This window comes from Xiphias gladius, chromosome 7 (assembly GCF_016859285.1).
Source record: "Xiphias gladius isolate SHS-SW01 ecotype Sanya breed wild chromosome 7, ASM1685928v1, whole genome shotgun sequence".
Lineage (NCBI taxonomy): Eukaryota > Metazoa > Chordata > Actinopteri > Istiophoriformes > Xiphiidae > Xiphias > Xiphias gladius.
Window position 1 is genome coordinate 7,392,274 of NC_053406.1, and position 23,972 is coordinate 7,416,245.

Below are 23,972 nucleotides of genomic sequence, written 5' to 3' on the forward strand. Positions count from 1 at the left end.
GTGAAATGATGCAGTTTCCAGTGACTGTAAAAGTAATGCCAGTGTTGTGTGTGAGAATTTACCAAGATGTATTAAGGATTTAATTGCTTTAGCATGAGGCAGTTCTTTCTTTTCCAAAAAAGTCCTTACACATTAGAGAGATGTAAATACACACTTGTCCTGATTAGAGATAAGAAACTTAATGCAGACAGACCCAGGACAATTAACTTGTTTTATTATTTTATTACAAATGTACAGCTTATGAGTTTCCATTACGATTGACCTTTTTAAGTCATTGTTTTCTCTACTTTATACAGTTTTTAACGTCTTCTGTTAAAAGATAACTCTCCCGTCACCCATCTCCCAAAGTGTAGAGCTGTGAAGAAACACAGGGACAGCAACAGTACAGGCCACAGTGCACTGCCAATGGCTGAGTATCAGAAGTGTGTGTGTATAATTCACTGGTTGCATTTTAATTGTACTTGTTGAAGGCTTGGTCCAACTGATAAGTGTTGAGGGTGTGTGTTTGATGTTGGAAAGTACGTGCTGAATTCTGGGCATGATGAAGGTGTCGAAAGTGTTTTGGACATGAACTGATGGAAGCATTTAACATTCACACTAGAGGCACCCTACGTAGTGTCCACGAACTTGGGGAAGGAATAGGCCATGTGCGTTTTAGACCCTCCTTCCGCTGTCTTGAGATGACTGTAGTGCTAAGCCGAAGTGCGCTTCAGACTTTTCTAATTGCTCTATCCCGCATTAAACCCCTGCCTCGTGCACCTCATGTACCTGAACTAAGACCTTTGGAAGAGTGCAGCACATAATGTAGATCCTACTTCGTCCAGCTGGTGTTTGAAAATAGTGCAACTAAGAACACACCTGGATCAAACTCTTGTTCTCACTCTTCACTTTCTGTGGATTCTAATAGGATCATTAATACGTACAATATGACTACATAAGGGGGTAATACCACAACATGACCAAACTCACAAGACTTAAAAGTATCTACAAGTACATCAGGTGTCAAGACTTAAGAGCTGAATGAAGATTTGGCCTGAAGCTCACTTGGGCCAACAAAGAGACATAAACATCTTGCAAACATAACCCTAACATATAGCTTAATATAAAATATAACATGAAAATATATGTTCATATATATGGCTCTAGTCTAAAACTTGGGCGATCATGATAGAAGGGACAAGCTTTTCTACTGGCCCCCGTGTGTTTGTGTGTGTGCATGCGTGTGCGTGTGTGTGTGTGTGCATGTGTGTAAGTATTTCTGTCGTTTCAGCAGTCAGTACAACATCACTGTAACTCAGCCAGTCAAACAGGAGATGATGATGATGTGCAAAGGCATTCAATATCAAACAATGATACATTTCAAGAGTCTTCTGGACATGAATTGTTTTGACATGAAACAGAGAAACAACTCCATCCTCCTCCTACAAAGACGTGTGCAACTCTATGAGAGAATGAGGAACACTGAGAGTCAGACACCCCAAGTGATGATCGGGGGGAAAAGTGAAAAACAAAACACGAATAAAGTGGACAGAGAAGTGCTGAAGGTGGCATCAATCTCTCAAAGTGTTTGGGGCTAATTTAGGTCTAATTGCTTCTTGCTGAAAGGCAGCAATACAAGAAAAAAATTGAGATGTACTGTAACTGCTGTTTGAAGGATGAGGTCATTGTTTCAGGTGAGTAAATTTAATGTGCAGAAGCCTTCTGAGCAATGAGGATTATAGAATAGGCCATCGCAAGAACAACCAACTATTAGAGCCACAAACACTTTGAGAAATGAGCTGCAGAATCATTCGAGAAAGGTTAGAGGTGTATCTAAACTAGAAGAGGACGGTCCTCCTGGCAGCTAGCAAAGACTTTTTAGATCCCATCTGAATCCTTAATTATAGATATGACCATATTTGTTCGGCACAGTACAACAAGATTTAAACCTACAGTAGGCTAAGTGCGCTATCTTTAAAAAAGAAAAAAAAAAAAAAAAACATCTTTGTTCCCAATGCTGTCTCCCATTAGCAGAGTTCCGAGACAGTGAGCTAGAAGTGACAACTTCCGTGGCCCAGATCAGCAGGCCGTGACAGAGAATCAGTCGGAAAACAGTGGCTGTGGGCTTGATTGTGCTTGCCACACAGTCTAAAAAGTGAAAATAATACATGGCAAAGTAAATCAAGCACACTTGAGGTGGATGAATCAATTTCAAATGCACAAATTTTCATTTTCAAATGAAAGATGTGATGAGTATCTCTCACCATATGTACACTCCAGGTTACTAGATCTGGTGTTTCCTACAGGTCTACTTAAAGCTTAACTGCAACATACCAGTATGTCGTATCAACTTAATTTGACTCAACATTTGTTTACATGCATGTAAATAATGGATGCTGTGTAATACAAGCACCCAGGTGCACACCAGCCATGTCAATAACATACTGCTTTAAAGCGAGACAGGGGGGTTACTCCTCATACACAAGCTGGACCAAATGGTGCGCTTGATTTTATTATCCTGCTTCGCACAGCAAAAATGAATATGGGATTGATTCTGAGATGATTCCACTGGTTCTAATAAATGAGGCAAACTTTAAGATATATCAAGCGCAAATAGACAGCTGAGGATACATGAAGCATTCATGAGCATTTTGATCCATGTCCTGTCATAATGACATAACCAAGGGGCTTTCGGTCTGACAGAAAATCAAAACCAAAAACAAATCTCCCATAACGCCCACCCCCCTTTGGCAACTGTTCAACCCCTTGGCCGCAGGACATATTACAACATGAAGAAAAAAAAAACCTCAACTGTCATCCAGAAACGGAGCGCTTGAGAAATGTCGAGGACCATTTCACAGGGTTTTTTTTTTTTTTTTTTTTGTGTAATATGTGTATGTGTGCATGTTTAATTAAATCCCAGTAAGAGGTTGAGCACATACTCCCACCTGTCTCCCTATCCCACTCATTGAGAATCATATTTGAGACAAAGAAATAAACATACAAAAACAGTTAAATCAAGATGACAGTCAGTAAAAATATCAATACAAAAAGAACAATAGGCATGATAAACAATAACAATAAATCACAATTATTCCAGTGTAAGTGTTTTGTTTTTGTAAGTCAGTAATGTTTGTCCTCAGAGGTGCAAACCACACCAATCGGCATATTCAAAAGGAAAAAAAACACAAAAAGAAGAGAGAGGAAAGAAATTAAAACATGCCAGATCATGCTGTGTACCACCAACAAGGGGGGGGGGGTAGAGTAGGATGAAGTGGCATTAGATGGATCCCAGGGGGTCCTTTGCTGCACTGGGAGTTCATCCAGTACGGGACGGGATAGGAGACAGAGAGGCCTTGTGTCTGGTTGGAGAGAGAGAGGGGCAAAGGAGCAGGCCAGAGAGGAAAGGAGAGGAGGAACGTCCTGACTTCTCACAGGACGGAGGGATGGAGATGGTACGAAGTATGTCATGGTTGGTCGATCTACTTCCCTCTCTCGCAGCATACACTTCCTCCCTCCCCAATTAGAGTAAACAGGGAGAGGGAGGGATGACAAGTGACAGTTGAGAATAAATAAAGCGGTAACATCTCAGGATCCAGTTCACTGTGCATCGCCACCATTGTGTTTCACACATGCTTAATCACAGTTAACGGTTTATTATACACATCTGATTCCAACTGTTTATTCAGGTCGCTCCTGGCTGTAGTTACCATGTTGGATCCTCGCACTCGTCCTCCCCTACTTTCACTTCCACACTTGTGAAATTTCTCAGTTTTCAGTCCTCTGTAGTGTTTCCATTAAACAATCAGTGTTTTCATCCATTTCCTTTCCATGCATTTCCCAAACTTCTCTCTAGTTTTCCTTTCCTCATCATGCCCATCAAACTCACTCCCCCTCCCAAGGCCTCCCATCTCTAGTGTTATCATATTATCCTTCTTTCTTCCTCTCTTAGAAGCCCCTCCCATTCCTCTTAGCCCACCCATGCATTGATCTGTTCTCTCTCCCTCTTCCCTCTCCATCCATCCATCCATGCATTTGTTGGGTCACTGTTTCTTCTCACGAGTGGTGATGGTGACCAGTTGCTTGGCAGCCTTGGCGATGTCGTAGGCGCACTGGATGACCTGCTGAGTGAGGAGTTGGTAGTCCACTGCAGGGGCCCCGGGCTCCGAGGGTGCCGCCTTACGGCACTCAACCTGCAACCGTGAGGCACTGGAAGCCAACAGGCGGAGGGAGCTGTGGACTGCATCCAACGCTGGGCGCTACAGAGAAATGAAGGGAATGAAAACTCAACTCACATGGTGGATGGTGCAGGATATAAACAGATGGAGAAAGATAAAGAGAGCAACACACAGACGAAGACGGATAAAAAGAGACACACAAAGGGAGAATTCAAACACAAGCAGAGGGAACTTACTTTGGGGAAGAGTGACGCCATCTCAGTGACAGCCGAGTGGATCTTCTCAGAACATGGAACAAAGCTAAGAAAGAGAGAAATTAATTATTTAACTTGGCAGCCAACTCAAAGACTGAGGCAATAAGGTTGTTCTTGTTGCTTTCACACCTAATCTGTTCACTTCAGTTAAAACAAACTCTGGTGCGTGTTCCCGTTTAGTTTAGTTTGGGCTGGTGTGAAACCCATTATTCGAACTTTGGTGCAGTTTAGAGATGCAACGATTAGTCGATTAATCAAATTAACTGACAATGACATTAATAATTAAATAATCATTTTAGTAATTCTTTCTAGCTTGTGATCTCATAGTCATCTTGCATCATCCGGAAGCCATTGGTGCGACACATCACTGTAATTCAATGTGTTATTCAATAAGGAGGATCAGGTTACATTTGTCAGCCAGGATATAATGAGTAGTACTTATTCTATAGCAGATAAAATGTTTTCCATGACTCTTTTTCCATCTCTTGAGTGTGTGTCTATCACCTACCTGTCGTGTTTGAACTCCTGAGCAGCCCTGAGCAGCTCCTGGATGTTCTTCGTCACCTGCTCAGTCTTCAGTATGACATCCTCTGTGCAGGGCAGGGTGGGGTCTGGCTCCCCCGCCTCCCCGCCCCCACCTCCTCCCTCCTCAGACTCCCCGCGACCTTCCTCCTCACTGCTGCGGCCCATACTGAAAAGAAGAAAATACACTTTTACTAATTAACACCTTGGACTAAAGCAAAGAGCTGATAGTCAAAAGACTACAAATAAAGATTGATAAACACTCGTCCTTGTGTGTACAGTGACTTGCCATGAGTCTGACCTTAGCGAGAGGTCGTATGTTTGTGTGTTGTCATAGTCACTGTCTGTGCCGCTGCCGTGCTTCTCTGGTTTAGAAATCTGGGGAGGGTAACACAGCAACAAGATGTTCCATCATTACAGTAATCGCACACTTCACCAAACCCCCTGTGTTGTTCACTCCTGCAGAGCTTAACAGATACATCCTCCAACAAAGTTCAAGCCTTTGTTCCCATTTAAATTCGATGGTTTCCAGTGAAGTCCACAATTGCAGAGATTTTAAAAGTTGTTTAAATTAGCAGTTTTTCTGTGAATCTGATTCATTGTAGTTGTTACTCAAAAAAATGCAAATCATGTGGGAATGTTTAAATTTGTAGGCAAAATTGAGTATAGGGGAAGACTCTATTTTTGGTTTCTGAACATCTGTAGTTCCTTTCTCACAGGATGTGAGAGATTTTCTGTGGTAGAAATGCAGGATTAGGGTCCATATTCCAAGGCCTTGCAGTATTTGCAGGAGACTGGTTCTGACAAAATAGTGCAAGTCTATGATCTCAACTTCCTGAATGGACTGAGTGCAGGATCATGAGAGTAGGAAAATCCATCTTGTAAAACTGTAAGAACTTACCATGTATCTGCCCATCTCTGTAGATCCAGACAGATGCTGGCCTCCATATGGTGTTGGACCCCCTGTACTACCCTTCCTTACCTGTGAAAAAGGGGCAGACAGGGATGGAGAGAGGAAGAGAGAGATGGACGGATAGAGATGAGAAGAGAAAAAGATGGAGAAGGAAATGAAAGATTCACAGAAAGAAATGGATGATGAAATAGGAAGGAAAAGGTGAGTGTGGGGACAGAGAGAAGAGATGTTTTATAAACAGCAGAAACATGAAATGAAGGAGCTAGTTGACAACTTGGCAGCTCACCCATCATCCTATCAAGATAAAATGCCTCTATAGTTATCTAAGACTTACGTTCAAAGAACACGCAGCTAAATTAACCAGTGAACAGCTACACATCACACAGAGCACCTAAAATTGACTATACATACTATAAACTAATGCTGACCAGTATTAGAATGCATAATAAGCAGAAGTGGTGCACAGTATGAGAATCCTACTTTTGAAGACAAAATGACAAACAATGCAATGACAGACAGAATGCTTACATCCAGAGGATGCACGGCTGCACTGCAGTGACAAAAGGACAGACAGGTGAACAGACAGACAGACAGACAGAAAACAGACAGACAGGTAAATCTTTGTATGAAGAGATGGTGAACTGGACACTGACTTATTGTCCATGTAGATTTTCTATACTTCTGAGTGATTGTGTGTTTGCATACCAATGCTCGTAGATGTTGCTGTAGGTTAAACGCTACTAATACTATGACTTGACACCTGGCTCTGTCATATTAGACATTTTACCAGGATATAAACCATTGTTTGGACATACTTTTCCATCTTTGTCCTTTTCTGTGTGTGTGTGTGTGTGTGTGTGTGTGTGTGTGTGTGTGTGTGTGTGTGTGTGTGTGTGTGTGTGTGCGTGTGTGTGTGTGTGTGTGTGTGCGCACGCGCGCGCGAGTGTGTGTGTGTGTGTGTGTGTGTGTGTGAGCAACTCCACATTAAGTAGCTGTCCAGCAGTGGAAGGCCAAAAAGGGTTGAAAATGTAAAGGTCAGGGGGGGAAAGCAGGCTAGAGAGCGGGACATCAGAGGTGCTGCCAGGAAACCAAACAGATAAGAGAATCCCTTTTTCTTCCATCTTTCTCCATCAGGTCACACTTGTGCACTTCCCCCTTTATGGTGCTAAAAAGCATAAATTGAGGTCTGATTGTCCTTAGACAAACCAGTGCTACACTTTCACATTTAAATGGGGATAATACACAACTGGACCTTTCAAAGTACTGTGAACTGAGATGCAGGGAAAGACAAAGTTGCAGGGAAAATACAGAGATCAGGTTTGGACTGTCACCCATCACTCAGGCCAAAGAGAGCTAATCAGGGCCACCAAAAGGAGGCTGGGGAGTAGAAGGGGCCGGGTTGAGTTCTAACTTACGCTGGGTGTGTTGAGGGGCTGCAGGCGGGCTGCCAGGGAGTCCAGGGCTGGGGGACCATGGGCCGTGGGGCCGGGGGCCGCCCCTGGCTCGTACATTGAGAAGGCCTGGCGGTCCCTCCGGTGGGGATGGGAGTGGGGGGCGACCGAGGAGGGCACCGAAAGCCCCGGGGGTTCCGCTCCTGGCCCAAACCCACCCAGACCCCCGCCACCAATACCTCCTAGCATCACAACCCCTTGCCAGTGGCCTCCTCCTCCCCCCCCTCCTCCTCCACCAGGCCCCCCTACCCCATGGCCGGCTGCCCCCCCAGCCTGCTGGCCCCCCCGCAGGGCACTGTTCTCTGTCTGCATCCGTGTGATCTACAGGAGAGGAGGAAGGGAGCGGGGAGGGATGAGAGGATGTAGGGTGGGATGGAGGGAGGGACATGGGGAGGTTAAAGGGAAGGGAGGGGGGTGTCAACTGAATGGTCAAAAACAAGCATCCACAATCGCATGTACAATAAAAGGCTCATACAGGACTTCATATATTAACACACATCAGTACTGGGGAGGGAGGGTATGTGTGGTAAAGACACTTCAGTAAGTTACATGACGGGGCAGGGATTGGGGTTTGAGGGAAGGGGTGGAAGGAAGGCTTAATACCTGTGTATACACATATAGTTTGCTTTAGAGGGATCATAAAGTGGTAATTGTGGGTTCGCCTGCACTGATGCACTGTTGACTACCATCTCATTTGACAGTATTATTTGTTATTTGCAGTGTGTGCTCAAGTAATTGCTTGTACTACACTTTGCTTGCCTCAACTCTTCACTAAATCCTCAGCCAAGGGACAACAAGAATACATGAATGAATCATGGATCACAAAAGCTGACACTGGCAGCCACTAATGAATACATTAATACATTAAGAATCCAAATGAAGCAATGATGAACAGCAGATGAGCACTAGCAAAGCTAAAGTAAAAAAATGATAACTAAAATGAGAACGAGTATTTGTAGCACCCTAGCTCCCACATGAGAATGACAGCTGCTTTAGTTTCTAGATAACACTGAAAGTCATCTTACAGAGACAACAGTGGAGGATATTGACACCCTGTCAGGAAAAATACATCACCTTGCAAAGATATTAAAATAGTGACTTGTCTCTCCATCATCCTACCCTTGTTCTGTCTGAATCACTTTTATAAACCCCGTCATCTAGGCGTCATCTCCTATCTGATTTTATTCCAGTGTTTCTAAGAAACAATTTTTGCCAACCTTTCTTGCATCATTCCATCTCTCTTCATTTTCCCCCTTTTGCTCTCCACTATTATTAAATAAGATTTTAAAACGTAAATAAATTGTAAAGTGTTTTAAGTGCCTCTCCTGCTCGGTATTTCTCAAAATTCGAAACATTGGTTGAGGTTCTGCATATGTTGATCCTCTGATCTTTTCCGCCTGATTTATCCCTAACCATTCTTTCTTTCCCTCCCCGTGCTACCTACCTCTTTTTGGAGCCGCCGGAGCTCCTCGCTCAGGTTGTTGTTGACCTTCATGAGCTGCTGCACCTTGGCTTCTGAGGAGGCCAGGGCCTTCTTCACCTCCAGGTACTCCTGCAGGGTAATGGGACCATCTGACAAGTCCGACGAGTCCATACTCTTGATTGTTGGGACATACAGGCAGGTGGAGAGAAAAAAAAAAAAAAAAAAAGATTAAAAAAATTTAAAAATTAAAAAAAAAGTGGACACAGACAGGTGGAAAGTGAAAGTGAATTTGCAAAGCTATTAGAGGATAAAAATCCAATTTCTTAAGCCTTAATTTCCCTCATACTGTATATCTAATGTTTGCAGTTTTTTTGCAGACGTAACATGGGGATATGCAGTATGATCCAATGCCCTTTTAGCTGGGTAAAAACAGAGCTTACTACTGTGTGAGAGAAGAGTGCTGGTCGCAGCCTGCAGGATAGTACTACAGCTGATCACAGATATTTATACAGTAGAGCCTTAGTTTTAGTCTCAACACACTATCTGCCCCGACATACTGTGACCGTGGAGCATGCTCAAACTCAGTCCTATACCACTCCCTAACACTGAACCTTTAAGATCTTTCATACACTATTCTTCAAAGCTCCTTGTTTACAATTCATCCACCTCCTACCCAAACTATGTCTATTTTACTCTCATGTCCCATTTAATACATATATACAGTGACATACAATACCATGCCATTCTTCAATCTTACAAGCACAACAAAATAATGAATGCACATATTCAAGTGGGGAGATGGAAGTGGAGCCTCTGACTTGTGGTTTGTCAGTATTTTGCCCACTGAGCTAAATAAGTGCACAGGAAAAAGAGATAGTTACTGGTTTAGCTGTTGTTTACTCTGTCATTTCTACCACTCCCACTCCTGCACAATTTCTCTTCTCTTTCGCTGTCTCCTCTTCCATCCCTCTACACACAGTCTCTCTGTATGAACAATGCCTCTCTGACGGGGACCCTGAATAGCTGATGATGTCACTCAGGAGCTATGTGGCAGCCCTGACTGTGGCCACTCCCTGCAAAGCATGCTGGGACAAGCAGTCTTAAAGAGGAAACCATGGAAAAGCTTTCCTAGCTAATATTATCATACATTATATGAGAGGAATGGGACTGAATCGTTGAGTAAAACTGTGAGTATGTCAACATGTGTAGAGTCGTGTATTGGTAGGCTTTACCTTGAAAAAGGGTGCTGCGTATTATTAAAGCTACAGGAGTAGTAGCAGTCAAGAACTATACCTTTGCACGGTTGCTGCGTTGAGTGTTGTTATTGTTCTGGGTGGTCAGCTCACTGTCTGTGTCTTCATCAGATGCTACACTGTCATAGTCATGCTGGTCATCATCAATGCCCAGGTCCAGTGGGTCTGGCAAAGGTAAGAATGTGCTCATTTATCACAGTTCTTTCAATAACAGAGTATATCAGCCCTTCTCTTTCCTTTCATCTTTCTCTTGGGACTGCTCAAACAGATAAGACTGCTGACTGATTTTGGCCAGCTTTCTTCTCTACTTATTTCAGTTGGGGTCTCCATGCTGGTTTCAAATTAGAACCAGTTGTTGATGCAGAGGATGTAAGTCAAATGTCTGTACAGACAAAAACATACCACTTGGTCTGGCACAGATTTAACTGTAACAATAAATTCTAAAAATCCTCTTTCACTTCTTCACTAAACTGCTGAACTGGACCTGTTCATCATGTTGCTGCTTGCAGCTATAATTACAGTAGCTTCTAAAATGTTTTTAATACACTTTATAGCTATGAAAGATATTGGAAAAGTCAATAAACTGACTTGTATCTATCCATTTTTGTAACTAGGTTAAGTTCCAGTAAAATGTCCTTGTTTTTTGCTATTCTTGAGAAAGCTTTATAATTCCCTTCAGACCTCAGTCCTAATCTGTCTGTCCTTTCCTCCCAGTGTCTCACCAGTAGGGCTGCTGAGACCTTTTCCCTGCTGTCTCCTTTTGGCATCACTCAGGATATCGATGATGAGCGTGGCAAACTCTCGAGCGTTGAAACGGGCCAGCTTCTGACGGCCCTGAGAGAAGAATGAGTCAGGATTTAGGACTTGGATTATCATCTCAACACATGCACACATTGGCTTGACCGTCTAAAATTCAGTAAAAAATTCTAAACTTCTATCTAAAGTTGTGCAGTATGCAAAAATAATCCAGCCTACAGTCAGTGCTTCACTGCCAGTGTGACTGCTGTGGTCAACTTCCATGTGCCGTGGAAAAACACAGTCACACTGAGCAGTTGCAACACACAAGCGCGCGCGCACATACATGCGCGCGCACACACACACACACACACACACACACACACACACACACACACACAAATAACCTCCATCTCAAGTGTTTTCATACATTCACAAACATTAGCAATGAAACATAAACCATGCAATTACACTAGCATGCTGGCATCCATGTATGAGAATAAAAAGGTCAGTTTCCACTTAAGTGCTAGACTGGAATTATTTCACAAAGCAATGTGCTATTCATGACACAACCCTTAGAAGACAAACAAAGATAAAAAGTTTAATTTTAAACGTGTTTCCCACCATAAATAAACTAGTTCCTAACCAATCAGGGCTGAGCAAACGTGGCAATGTGGGTGTTTTTTCTGCGTGTATACTCGTGTTAAAAGTCAATGTTTACACTAATGAGCCACACAGATGAGGAGAAACTATGTCAAAGGACATATCGGATTTCTCTCTCATACAGAGAGTGAAGGAAAGAGGGAGGAGAGGGAGAGAGGGAGAGAGGAGATAGAGACACACACAGATGGACAACATCTTTCCCCCTTTCACACAGCTGAAGAACATCCCCTGTCAATTTCACACTCATTCTTGGCTTTCCCCCCAAAAAAACTCACTGTCTAAGATATCACAAGGTTCTATTTTTTGTGCTTGCAAGTTCTTTCACCTTGGTCTCTTCTTTTTTTCAGTATTGTCACTGTCTTCAGGTTAAAAATGTCTAAAATTTCCTAAGTATGTGTGTATGTATGTATTTGTATCAGTATATGCATGCCACCTGTCGTTATTTTCATTGAATGATTGTGCATGTAAGAGAGTGTGACTGTTTACCTGGTTTCGTGTGGCAGAGTATTCAGGATTGACTGGTAGGAAGGGCACTGCACTGCGTTCTGTTACCAGAGTGCTGTGGTTCTGGGTCGTAAGCCACACTGGAGACAAAAACATGAAGCAAAAAATAAGCCTGTGTGTGTGTGTGTGTGTGTGTGTGTGTGTGTGTGTGTGTGTGTGTGTGTGTGTGTGTGTGTGTCTTTAAGCCACAAGGTTGTCTTGGCGTGGGCAGCCAAACACCCAGTCCATCCGCCCACAGATTCATAGAGACATAAACAAAGTACAGTAAAATTCAGTAGATTTAAAAACTGGATTCTAGCCCCTATAACGCACTGTTGTGTTCTGAGCCCACTATGTGCGGCTGAGTGTGTGTATCCTCGCCACTTACCTGCAGTGCTTCTGTCAGAAAGCACAATTTGACTCCTACTGCTACTGAAGAAAAGGGAAAGAAGAGAAGGAAAAAAGAGAAAAAGACAGAGCGAGAAAGAGCAGAGGAGGAGGAGAGAGACTCAAGAATTTCTGAAGCACTTCCTCACTCCAACTCTCCTCCTCCCTCCCTCACTCACTCCATTTGGCCTTCCACTTCAATAGTCATTTTCCTTTTCTCCACAGTGTCCTTCAAATTCACTCTCTGTCCTCTCAACATCTATTTTCTCTGTGAATTTCTCTCTTATTCTCTCCCACCTTTTTCTTCTCAAAGTTCATGTGAACAATGACTTGTGGAGGTTTTATATATTTATAGATATAGATATTTCTCCCTTATAGAGGACAACACAGGGAAGTAAGGAGGGAGGAAACGAGGCTCACCTGCATCATTTTCTCTTCGATCCACCTCATCGTAGACATCCATCGCTAGCTCCTCAAACAGGCGATTATTTAGCTGTCACACACAAGCAAATTGACCCCAGATATATCAACATGTATGTATTTATAATTGTACATGGCTACTGTAATAAACACAAGCGTGAAAAACAAGAGAGAGCAGAAGAAAACAGACATGAAATCAACCTGATGTACAGTCATCTGGGCTGCAATTTTTAAGATTGTACTTGGCATGTCGTGTTATTTTCAGTCATCCATCACATTTTTCCGAAACCTTCTGTGTCATGGTCTCTGACTAAAGTTCTTCAAATGTTGATAACTGACTATCAGGTCTCCTTTTTTGGATTATTAGCTTTCTGTGAGGCTAAACATATGGCCCTGGAGAGGACACACATTATTTTAGCGTGGAAAAGAAAATCTGGCAATTACACCAACCTCCTATTTTGTCCCATTTTGTCTATTTTATCATGCACTTTTTTACTTTACCTTAAAGGACACAAGAAAAACTGGCAAAATCCATTGTCTAAAAATTGTAAATTTGACCACACACCTGTCAGTAGAATCGTAATGTATATATACAATGAGCCATGATTTTAATCTAACACTTCAACCCAACTCACCGCTTGGAGTTTCTTCTTGGCGGCCTTGGCCAGTTCTGAGAGGTCCAGGCTAAAAACACAAATGATGACAATCAGACAGGCATCAGAAAGATACAGAGGAATAAAGATACGGAGGGGGAGGCAGGGAGGAAGATGTGGAGATTAAAGAGGAGCAAAAAGGTGAGGATTAGGAAGGGTGTTTTTCGCTAGCGAGGGGGGACAGGGAGACGGAGGGTACATTTGGGGTGGGATGTGTTGAGTGTCAGACCGAAAGGGCTTAATACAACGGCGACTACCACATTAACCTAAAAATAATCACTTGTACAGTCCCATGGACAGGGTACATTTGTGATTTTGCAAGCCACACCTAGATAACTAAAAATTGTAAAATATCAGCATATTTTTATGTCAGTCAAAATTGAACTTTCTTACTATATGCTGCCGTTGTGTGTTAATGAAATTTGATTACACGAATATAAAAGAGTTACATGTCAAAAGCTTTACTGCATTATTTTATTTTAAATTTTATTTGAGGTAGACTTAATTTATTTCTTGTTTTTTGTGGCCAGAAATGCTTAATAAGGATATATGCTAATACCCAATTTGAATATATGGAAACTTCTGGTGTGATTCTACTGAGCACAGCATCACCTTGTTTACTAAAGGAGCCCTCTGAACTTCTATTGCCTAACAGCCACTAGTCATCTCAAATTTTTCCCTCAGAACTAACTGTTGAAGAGGAGGTTGTCTTGTTCCAGTAAACAACAGGGAAACATACAAAAGACGGGGTAGCAGAGAGAGGATTGAAATGAAGGAAGAGATTTTGGGAAACAAAAGGAACAAGGAAAGTAAAGATACCTCTGTGTCGGGCACTTAGGACGAGCTCTGGCTCCACCAAGCGCAGCGAAATGGAGAGAACAGAAAACGAGTGAGAAAAAGGAAGAAACAGACAGAAAGAGGGGTAGAGAAGCCACATCAAAACAGCTTTAATTGTTACTGTCAAGAGGAACCATTCACCAGAACAGAACAGATGCAAGTGGAGTTAGATGGCAGCTCAGAAGCGAGACCCATTTAAGTAACAAATACATTTTGAGGTGTGCCTGGTTTAGCTGAATTACATGTACATTTTTTAATTGCACACATTTTTAAACTAATTCTTTGCCTCAGCTCAGAAAACCCAGCACTGATCAAATGTTTGAAAGAGGCTAAGCAAAATAATACTGAACTTGATTTATCATGGCCTGACTGTGCACTTCTGCTCCTCCCAAATCAAACCTGCAGTTTAGGATTAATAAAACAAGCACACCACAAGTATGTAAATCATCAAAGGTACCTGTAATAGCTTAGATCAGCATTTAAATCAAACAGCCAGCTTTGATAGAGATGCCAAAGACCTCCTTTATCTAACTCCTTTTTTGGGTGGGGTTACATATACTATAGTGCCACCCTCTGGTCAGAACACTAAACTGTATCAGTATCAATTAATCGATGCCAGGGAGATGCAGTGAAAAGAAGCATTCACAGAAGTATAAAAAGTCAGGTAGCTGCAAAGTTCAAGGATACTAACAAAGATATTTCATGCAATCAAACCACACCAACCACACAAAACAATAACCTGAAGGCCCATACCTGTCTGCCATTTGAGGAATGATATAATGGCCATTCTTGTGATCTGAGGAGAGGAGAGGAGAGGAGAGGAGAGGAGAGGAGAGGAGAGGAGAGATTAACTCCCATATTTAAGGGCATGTGAGCTGCATGTGAACCGGTGCAGTGAGTTACCTGGACGCCGTCCACACAGGTAGAAGGCTAGCCTGTCTGTCAGCTCATACTGACACTCCACAAGCCGCTCTGCTAAGTCTATATGGCCTGCCTGCCTGGAGCACACAAAACACAGATTATACTACTTTCTTATTGTTTTTACCTTACTGAACTCTTTTTCTTTTACATTCTCACATAGTAAGTTTGATGTGAGATTCCATTTGAATGGCAACTGTGTTATTAAAGAAATGTGTTTCCATTGTCTTGTACCTTGCATAATCCATAGGCGTACGTCCATTAATGTCAGGTGCCCCGGGGTCTGCACCATACACCACTAGCAGCTCAGCCTGCAAGATCTGGCCTGCCTTGGCTGCCACATGGAGCGGGGTAGTGCCTTTTTCCTGGAGGGGTCAGGTGCACACATAGAATCAGGACAAAAGACCTGGCATAAAGAGAACAACTGAACAGCATGGCGAATTGCTAGATGAAGTGAGTCATTTTTCCTGACCGGGTGGAAGAAGTTGGCCTGAGCACCGAGGGACAGGAGCCGAAGACATGTCTCTAAACTCCCTGTCCGCACACTTGAGTGAAGTTGCTAACAGAGAAACAAAGAGGACAGGGATAAAGGAGAAAGAGAGAAAGAGAGAAATAGAGAAATAGAGAAATAGAGAGATGGTGGTGGAAATATTAAACTTCGTGGAGAGACAAAAACAGGCAGAATCCCCTTATTAGCCCAGTGGAGCTCCAGAGCGTCAGAGATCATTATTACATCCTGCTGTGTCATTCAAAAAACTCCCTGCCAGGGGTTGTTACCAGTGAGTGTGCATGTGCGTGTGTTTGTGTGAGCAAGTGCATGAGTACACACACACACACACACACACACACACACACACACACACACACACACACACACAAGTACATGAGCATGCGTGTTTATGTATAAGGCCTCCACTGACATCTATAAAAGAAACATCCTTTGTGCTTACACATGCTGTTCTACATTATGGCTATGTCTGTATAGGCTAATTAACATGAACTCATAATGTCTTGCCCCTCAGCTGTGAAAGACTGAGCCCTCACCTTACTGAGGTCCTTGGTGGTGACACCATCATCATCGCGGCAGGGCAGCTTGTGCACAAAGGCCAGCATCTGGTATTTGGCTCTAATGAACTCTGACTTAGTGGGACTGCACAGGAGGAGAAGGTAAGATGGTTAACACAAATCCAGACCTCAAGGGAAAAACAGGTTAATCTAACGATAAAATGTGTTACCACAATTCCTGTCAGTTTAAAAATTAAGTTATGCTATGCATTAAATTTTCTTCTGATAGCCACTTTGGATTCCTCTTTTTGCAAATGTCCCTCAGCAACATGAGTGTATAAAAATGTACACAAAACCTGTGTTAGCACAGGTCCCTGTGGGATTTGAAACCTGACACAAGGTAAGGTTTGCGCCTTTGTACTATGGTTTGTCCTTTCATAACCTAAAGAAGGTACCATTCTATTTTCCATTTGATTAGACAAGTATGACACCATCTTCCATGTTCCAAGTGAAATACCATGGGGAAAAATGACACGGAATGGTATGAAAATGTATGAATTTTGCATGAGTTGTGAACTATTTTCAAACAAGTGATTTGTATTTGAACTGAAAACCAGTTTGTTCTTTGATTTATCCTTATCCTTTTGATTCTTTGTGCTAGGTGAAAACCACAAAAAAGCCCACCTGACCTCTTATCATAAAAATGTCTTGAGTAAAGGGCTAGATACCAACAGGATTGCTCTTTCTCAGCAAGTCACAAGCATAGTCCCTTCACATTTTACTTGCTAATTATAGACATTGTTGAAAAATATAGGAATTCCCTCCCGATGGTGGAGGTAGTTGATCTCCAGAATGAGCCAGAATTGACAGGTTATTACTGGATTCCTGCACAGTCTACAATACAGTTACTTTTAAGACATTTGGTAACTTAATTGAAATGAGCTGATTTTTTCCTACAGTTCCAATTCTCGATCTCATGACCCTCCCATAGCCATATTTCAACCAAAAAGCACTACAACGCTATGCTGGCGAAACCTATCCTGCATTTAGTTATACACAATGCCCTATTAGAGCAGAACAAGATCAATTAGGACTGTGATCATGAGTAAGAGAAAACTGTTTAGAGGAATTAAGGAAAAACTGAATGCAACCTCCTCTTTAGTAGTGAAAATACCAATAAATGTTTGGAAAGGTTTTGTAACATTCCTGTGCATCAGACACAAAAATGTTCCCCTACAAAGGTGACAGGGGAGGGGATGTGTCATAGCGTGATAGTTCTGTGTCTCTTGAGCCCAAAGCGAGTATACTTACTGGACTTTGTCCTGGGGGTTGGGTTTCCTACGACCACTCTGCACCTGAGCAGGGTCCAGGAGACTGTGTTCCCATATGGAGTTGGCTCCATTACTGGCTAAGGTCTGAACCATCTGAAACACACACACACAGTCGTGACTCAGTGATGGTACACCACGTACAAGAAAATTAATGCCATCACAAGAATATTGTCACTTTGCAGCCCTACTGTAAAACTCTAGGTTCTGAATTTATTGCTTTTAGAATGACCAAAAAGCTAAAAAGAAATATGCACAAACAGGGTTTGGCACTGAATTTAACAGATAGAAAAAGTGAGATGAATTAGCATCCTGTGCTGAGTCAGATTTCTGTAGTAGTCCTCACCCTCTGCGGCAGTATTTTGGGCCTCAGATACTGCATTTCCTTTACTTTTTCCAGCCCTTAGCTAGTTGTATTTCATTTTCATTTCTCAACCTTACCTGCAGTAGTGCAGGAGGCCATCCGCTGTGCCTCAGGTGCTTGACTATGGAGATATGGCGCCCTAAACTGCGATGGACCGAACAGCATTCATCACATATCAAGACTCCTCGGTTGATACTGGTCCAGCCCGGATCTGACAGACAAACAGATGGATGGTAGCACAATCTTTGTAAAAAGGTTCAGCAAGAATCTTACGTCCTTCATCACAACATTCACTTTTGTTGGGGCTGCATGAAAAACTCTCTTCATCATACAATAAACACCACAACATCCTAGCAGTCTAATGTGCGGCCTAAATTACAGATTACTAAAACCAGACTCTATGGTGCAATTTCTCCCAGAAAGATATGTGCTCTAGCTACGGTTCCACCCTGCCCGGTCTTAATTCAAGGTTACGTCAAACATATGTTCCCTGCAGTAAAAATGTTTAATGAAATATGTGGATATCTATACACACAGAGCGACAGGCATAAAGATGAAAAACAGCATAAAGAGTAAAGTACAATGATCCTCTATCACTAAAGATTCCAAACAGATGTATATGTCTTTTAGAATTCACAGAGGTGTAGAATTGTACAGTACAATGCACATTAACAGCAAAGCAGGCTTGCATTTTATGGGATATGCGTCTTTATAATAAGTCAAATAGCTGTGTTAGCAAAACAGTTTTGTAATTAACTGAATTTCTGAAGAAAATATTGAGTTAATGAAAGGTACGGGCAATTACAACAAACTGAATTTTGCAATAATAGTTCATTTTTCTTACAATCATATACAGTATTTAAATCTCAACAGTAATATTTTTAATATAGGTATTTTGTTACTATACAGTTATACGAAGAGAAAATACATGAATTATCAGCCATCTTTTGGGAATTGCTTTACCCACACTTGGAAGATGCTATATAACAAATACCTGGCTAAAGCTGATCATACACAAACTGTATAGTCTACATGCTGGGTTGTCCTATAATTCCCCATATCTCAGGCCTTTGTGAACTGTTACTCACTAATCAAAGAATGCATGCACAGAGCATTTGATAATATGCCACCAATGGCAAGCTCAATTGAAGGTCAAAGCCAAGGCAACAGAAGTCCAAGTTTTACTAAATATTACACCAATAACGTATTTAAAAATGAGAAAAATTAAACATCTGAAGATTCAAGACATTTCTATCTCTGATAAAGGATAGATCCCTAAAATGTGTACAGTGCATTCAGTACTATTCAGACCCCTTCACTTTTTGTTGTTGCAGTCTTTTATGCTAAAAATCACAAAAGATTATTTTTCCCCTCATCAATCTACATTCAGTACCCCATAATGACAATACAAAATCGGGATTTTAGAAATTTTTGCAACTTTATTAAAGGAAAAACTGAAATATTACATTACCATGCTTATTCAGACCCTTTACTCAGTACTAAGTTGAAGCACCTTTCGCAGCGATTACAGCATCGAGTCTTCTTGGGTATGATGTGACAAGCTTTGCAAACCTGGACTTGGGGGTTTTCTGCCATTCTTTTCAGCAGATCCTCTCAAGCTCTGTCAGGTTGGATGGAGCAGATAATGAGCAGTGCCTGGTTTCCTCAAGGCATGACGTTGAGAACTGAGGCCAAATTGTTGAATTCTGGTTTCATCAGACCAGAGATTCTTGTTTCTCACAGTCTGAGAGTCCTTTCGGTGCTTTTTTGCAAACTCAAAGTGGCTTTCATGCATCTTTCACCGAGGAGAGGGTACTATCTGTCTGATGGTTGTCCTTCTGGAAGTTTCTCCCATCTCCACACAGGATCTCTGGAGCTCAGACAGAGTGACCATCAGGTTCTTTGTCACCTCTCCTACCATGGCCCTTCTCCCCCGATTGCTCAGTTTGGCCAGGCGGCCAGCTCTAGGAAGAGTCCTGGTTGTTCCAAACTTCTTCCATGTAAGAACTGTGAAGACCAATGTGCTCTCGGGAACCTTTAATGCAGCAGATTTTTTTTTTGCAGCCTTCCACAGATCTGTGCCTCGACACAATCCTGTCTCTGAGCTCTGCAGGCAGTTCCTTTGACCTCATGGCCTGGTTTTTGCTCTGATATGCATTGTCATCTGCGAGATATAGACTGAGTTATATAGACCACTGTGTGCCTTTCCAATCATGCCCAACCAACTGAATTTACCACAGGTGGAGTCCAATCGAGGTACAGAAACATCCCAACGATGATCAACAGAAATGGGAGGCATCTGAGCCAGATTTCAAGCGTCATAGCAAACGGTCTGACTACTTATGTCAATGTCATATTTCAGTTTTTCCTCTTCAATAAATGTGCAAAAATTAATAAAATTCTGTTTTTGCTTTGTCATACTGGGGTGTTAAATATAGATTGATACGATTTTTTATTTTTATTTTATTTTATTATAATTCTGCAACATAACAAAATGTAAAAAAGGTAAAGGGGTCTGTACACTTTTCCAAATGCTCTTACACATATGCTCTGTATGCTGTTACACATATAAACACACCAAGAAACATACTAGTTAAATAGGAATCAATGAGTGTGAATGAGATGAGGATGGGAAGGGAAGCAGCTAAGGCCAATGTCAGTCTACTGACACTAGCAGGCTCGTCACAGAGTCTGGGTCATGTTTATGCCCTCAGGACCCTGATGTGATGACGGCTCACAACTAACACAGTCTGCAATATCAAAGCAAATATATGCACACTTACATGCACTTGATGCATGCATGAATACACACACACACACACATCTACTATCTGCAGTAGCCACTCTCAGGCTGGGATAAAACTGTCTGGGCTTAGGGTATTAATGGAGCTAAAACAGTCCATCATCAGATGAACTGACATGTTGTAACTTATTTTTCCTGCAGAAAACGTAACAGCAGATGCAAAGCGGTTCTGATAAGAGCTATAGCCTAGTTTAGAACAGTAGCCCGTAGGCTTTAAAGGCTGGACTGCAGCAATTTAATTCCTTAATCTGTGTAATAAATATAAAAACTCCCACAGGCTATGCTATCTGGTTGGCTCACTGGATCAATATGAGGTTACACCATTAAGCTATTAGACCTGGATAAACTATTGGCAGCAGTGTATTGGCCAATTCTGCAGCATGACATAATTTAGCCTAAAGTTGGCCTAATTCGTCAATACGGCATTGACATTTGTTTTTATAACTGTCACTTAAGCCTGCATAAAAACTTATATTATATTGAGTATAAATGGTGAATTATATCATTTAAAGTCTGGAAAACTTTAAAACTGTAAATGCTACATGCATTTACATTTGACTGGTAACTGGTAAGTTTCTACACTGACATTTATAAAAGTCTGATTCATAAATAACCATTTTAATATCCAAAAGAAACATATAGGTGTACTTAAGTGTCAATGTCATATTTCAAGTTTTTCCTTCAATAAATGTGCAAAAATTAATAAAATTCTGTTTTTGCTTTGTCATACTGGGGTGTTAAATATAGATTGATACGATTTTATTTTATTTTATTTTTATTTTATTTTTATTTTATTTTTATTTTATTTTTATTTTATTTTTATTTTATTTTTATTTTATTTTTATTTTATTTTTATTTTATTTTTATTTTATTTTTATTTTATTTTTATTTTATTTTTATTTTATTTTTATTTTATTTTTATTTTATTTTTATTTTATTTTTATTTTATTTTTATTTTATTTTTATTTTATTTTTATTTTATTTTTATTTTATTTTTATTTTATTTTTATTTTATTTTTATTTTATTTTTATTTTATTTTTATTTTATTTTTATTTTATTTTTATTTTATTTTTATTTTATTTTTATTTTATTTTTATTTTATTTTTATTTTATTTTTATTTTATTTTTATTTTATTTTTATTTTATTTTTATTTTATTTTTATTTTATTTTTATTTTATTTTTATTTTATTTTTATTTTATTTTTATTTTATTTTTATTTTATTTTTATTTTATTTTTATTTTATTTTTATTTTATTTTTATTTTATTTTTATTTTATTTTTATTTTATTTTTATTTTATTTTTATTTTATTTTTATTTTATTTTTATTTTATTTTTATTTTATTTTTATTTTATTTTTATTTTATTTTTATTTTATTTTTATTTTATTTTTATTTTATTTTTATTTTATTTTTATTTTATTTTTATTTTATTTTTATTTTATTTTTATTTTATTTTTATTTTATTTTTATTTTATTTTTATTTTATTTTTATTTTATTTTTATTTTATTTTTATTTTATTTTTATTTTATTTTTATTTTATTTTTATTTTATTTTTATTTTATTTTTATTTTATTTTTATTTTATTTTTATTTTATTTTATTATAATTCTGCAACATAACAAAATGTAAAAAAGGTAAAGGGTCTGTACACTTTTCCAAATGCTCTTACACATATGCTCTGTATGCTGTTACACATATAAACACACCAAGAAACATACTAGTTAAATAGGAATCAATGAGTGTGAATGAGATGAGGATGGGAAGGGGAAGCAGCTAAGGCCAATGTCAGTCTACTGACACTAGCAGGCTCGTCACAGAGTCTGGGTCATGTTTATGCCCTCAGGACCCTGATGTGATGACGGCTCACAACTAACACAGTCTGCAATATCAAAGCAAATATATGCACACTTACATGCACTTGATGCATGCATGAATACACACACACACACAACGCACACACACACACACTGATATCAGGGGGAGCAGCTGTGAAGAGAGCAGCTGTTGTAATGCATGTACACATGAATGAATGCAAAGAGCACGCATACACAAAAACAAACACACACACACACACACACAAAGGGGCACTAATAACCAAGTAAACAAGTCCTTCAAACTAAACATGGGGGCATGTGAGGCTACATATGCAAGGCAGGGGCAAGGGAGGGGGATACCAAGGTTGTTTTGGCAGCACCCCCTTACCTCCCTTTCCGACAAAAACAGACTGGGAAAAGAGGTGAACATAACCTAAAAAAATATGGATGTTCATTGCAGTAGTCATATCTATGTCATACACAACGATATGCATACTCTTATCTGGCAGGTGAACTTGAACATATTTCTTCTTTTCAACTTCACGTTGAATCAGGTTAAATATTCCACTTTACGATGTTCAAATTAATTCGCTCCGGTAAATTCCGTGAGCGTTAGTGACTATATCATTTGAAAACTGTGAAGGATACTAAAATTACTGTTTAAAAGAGTGTGGTTCACCCAAGAAATTAGATTCTGTAAAAGTTTTTTTTTAAATAATAAATATACGTGAATTATCAAAAATTAATATCAGGTAATATTAAAACGTCTGGCTGGTAGCTGACGCTTTAGCTGAATCAGTTTAGCAACAACTTGCCGTTTAGCAAAAGTTAGCTAGAGTAGCTAACGTCGTCGCTAGGCTAGCAACGTTAGCCAGCACTCAAACTAAAAATGCCGCAGTCATGTTGTTACAATAAAACAACGATTTTGAAATATAACAATGAAACTTTATGTTTGTTCATTAGGTTTAAGCTAAATGTTTCTTAATAGCCAGCCGTACACTGAGTCAAAATCGCCAGCTCGTTAGCCAGGCTAAGCTAACGTGTTAAGAAGTCTGTCCCGGTCAAGAAAATCAAAACAAACGTCTCTCCAAGTGGTGAGGCGACATAAATCTGACACTCACATCTTCCACTGCAGCAAACAAACTGGTCGCCCTCACATATGGTCTCGGTCAAATAACTATACATATCTAGCAGCTCAGCTGGGTACATTGACATTTAGCCGCTACTGGCTAAGGATATTCCCCGCTATGATAACGCCTATTTTCACTGTTTATTTTGGGCCTAAGCGACGCTTGGAGGCCCTGGCCGTTTTCCTGCTTTGCGGACCCGCTGACAGGGACAGCAGCCTCGGCCCCGTGGTCCCACCAAATCGCCCTCTCGACGTATTGTTTCACTACACTGGTCTATTTTGATGTATTTTCCCCCTGCCTACCTGGCGCACTGCAGTCGGCGCAGACCTCTGTCCTTTGCAGCTTTCTTGACATCTCGAAAAGTGACTGTAATCTAGAGGTGGATGTCGGCGATGGTGTGGTTGCTCGCCCTTTTTCCCCCCGAGCTACCGACCGACGTCTGCCGTCAACCGATGCG

The 23,972-nt window shown here is 40.4% G+C and overlaps 1 protein-coding gene across 5 annotated transcripts; it reads right to left on the reverse strand.

Annotated features, from left to right (window-relative positions):
- Positions 1–237: 237 nt before the first annotated feature.
- Positions 238–23,972, reverse strand: git1 (G protein-coupled receptor kinase interacting ArfGAP 1). 5 transcript variants are annotated; one of them, XM_040131028.1, is made up of 21 exons: positions 23,818–23,972; positions 17,844–17,977; positions 17,386–17,498; positions 16,114–16,219; positions 15,542–15,628; positions 15,304–15,434; positions 15,055–15,149; positions 14,905–14,947; positions 14,134–14,160; positions 13,297–13,345; positions 12,662–12,734; positions 11,858–11,955; positions 10,696–10,807; positions 10,014–10,138; positions 8,742–8,894; positions 7,262–7,618; positions 5,835–5,915; positions 5,235–5,311; positions 4,920–5,102; positions 4,394–4,457; positions 238–4,238 (listed from the first exon to the last, which is right to left on the reverse strand). In XM_040131028.1, the coding sequence occupies exons 1-21, from the start codon at positions 23,867–23,869 to the stop codon at positions 4,023–4,025; spliced, it is 2,376 nt and encodes a 791-aa protein (XP_039986962.1). In that variant the 5' UTR covers positions 23,870–23,972; the 3' UTR covers positions 238–4,022. The 5 variants fall into 5 exon arrangements, with proteins under 5 accessions (XP_039986962.1, XP_039986963.1, XP_039986966.1 ...); XM_040131029.1 differs by having other exon boundaries at positions 5,223–5,311; positions 23,818–23,920; XM_040131032.1 differs by lacking the exon at positions 7,262–7,618.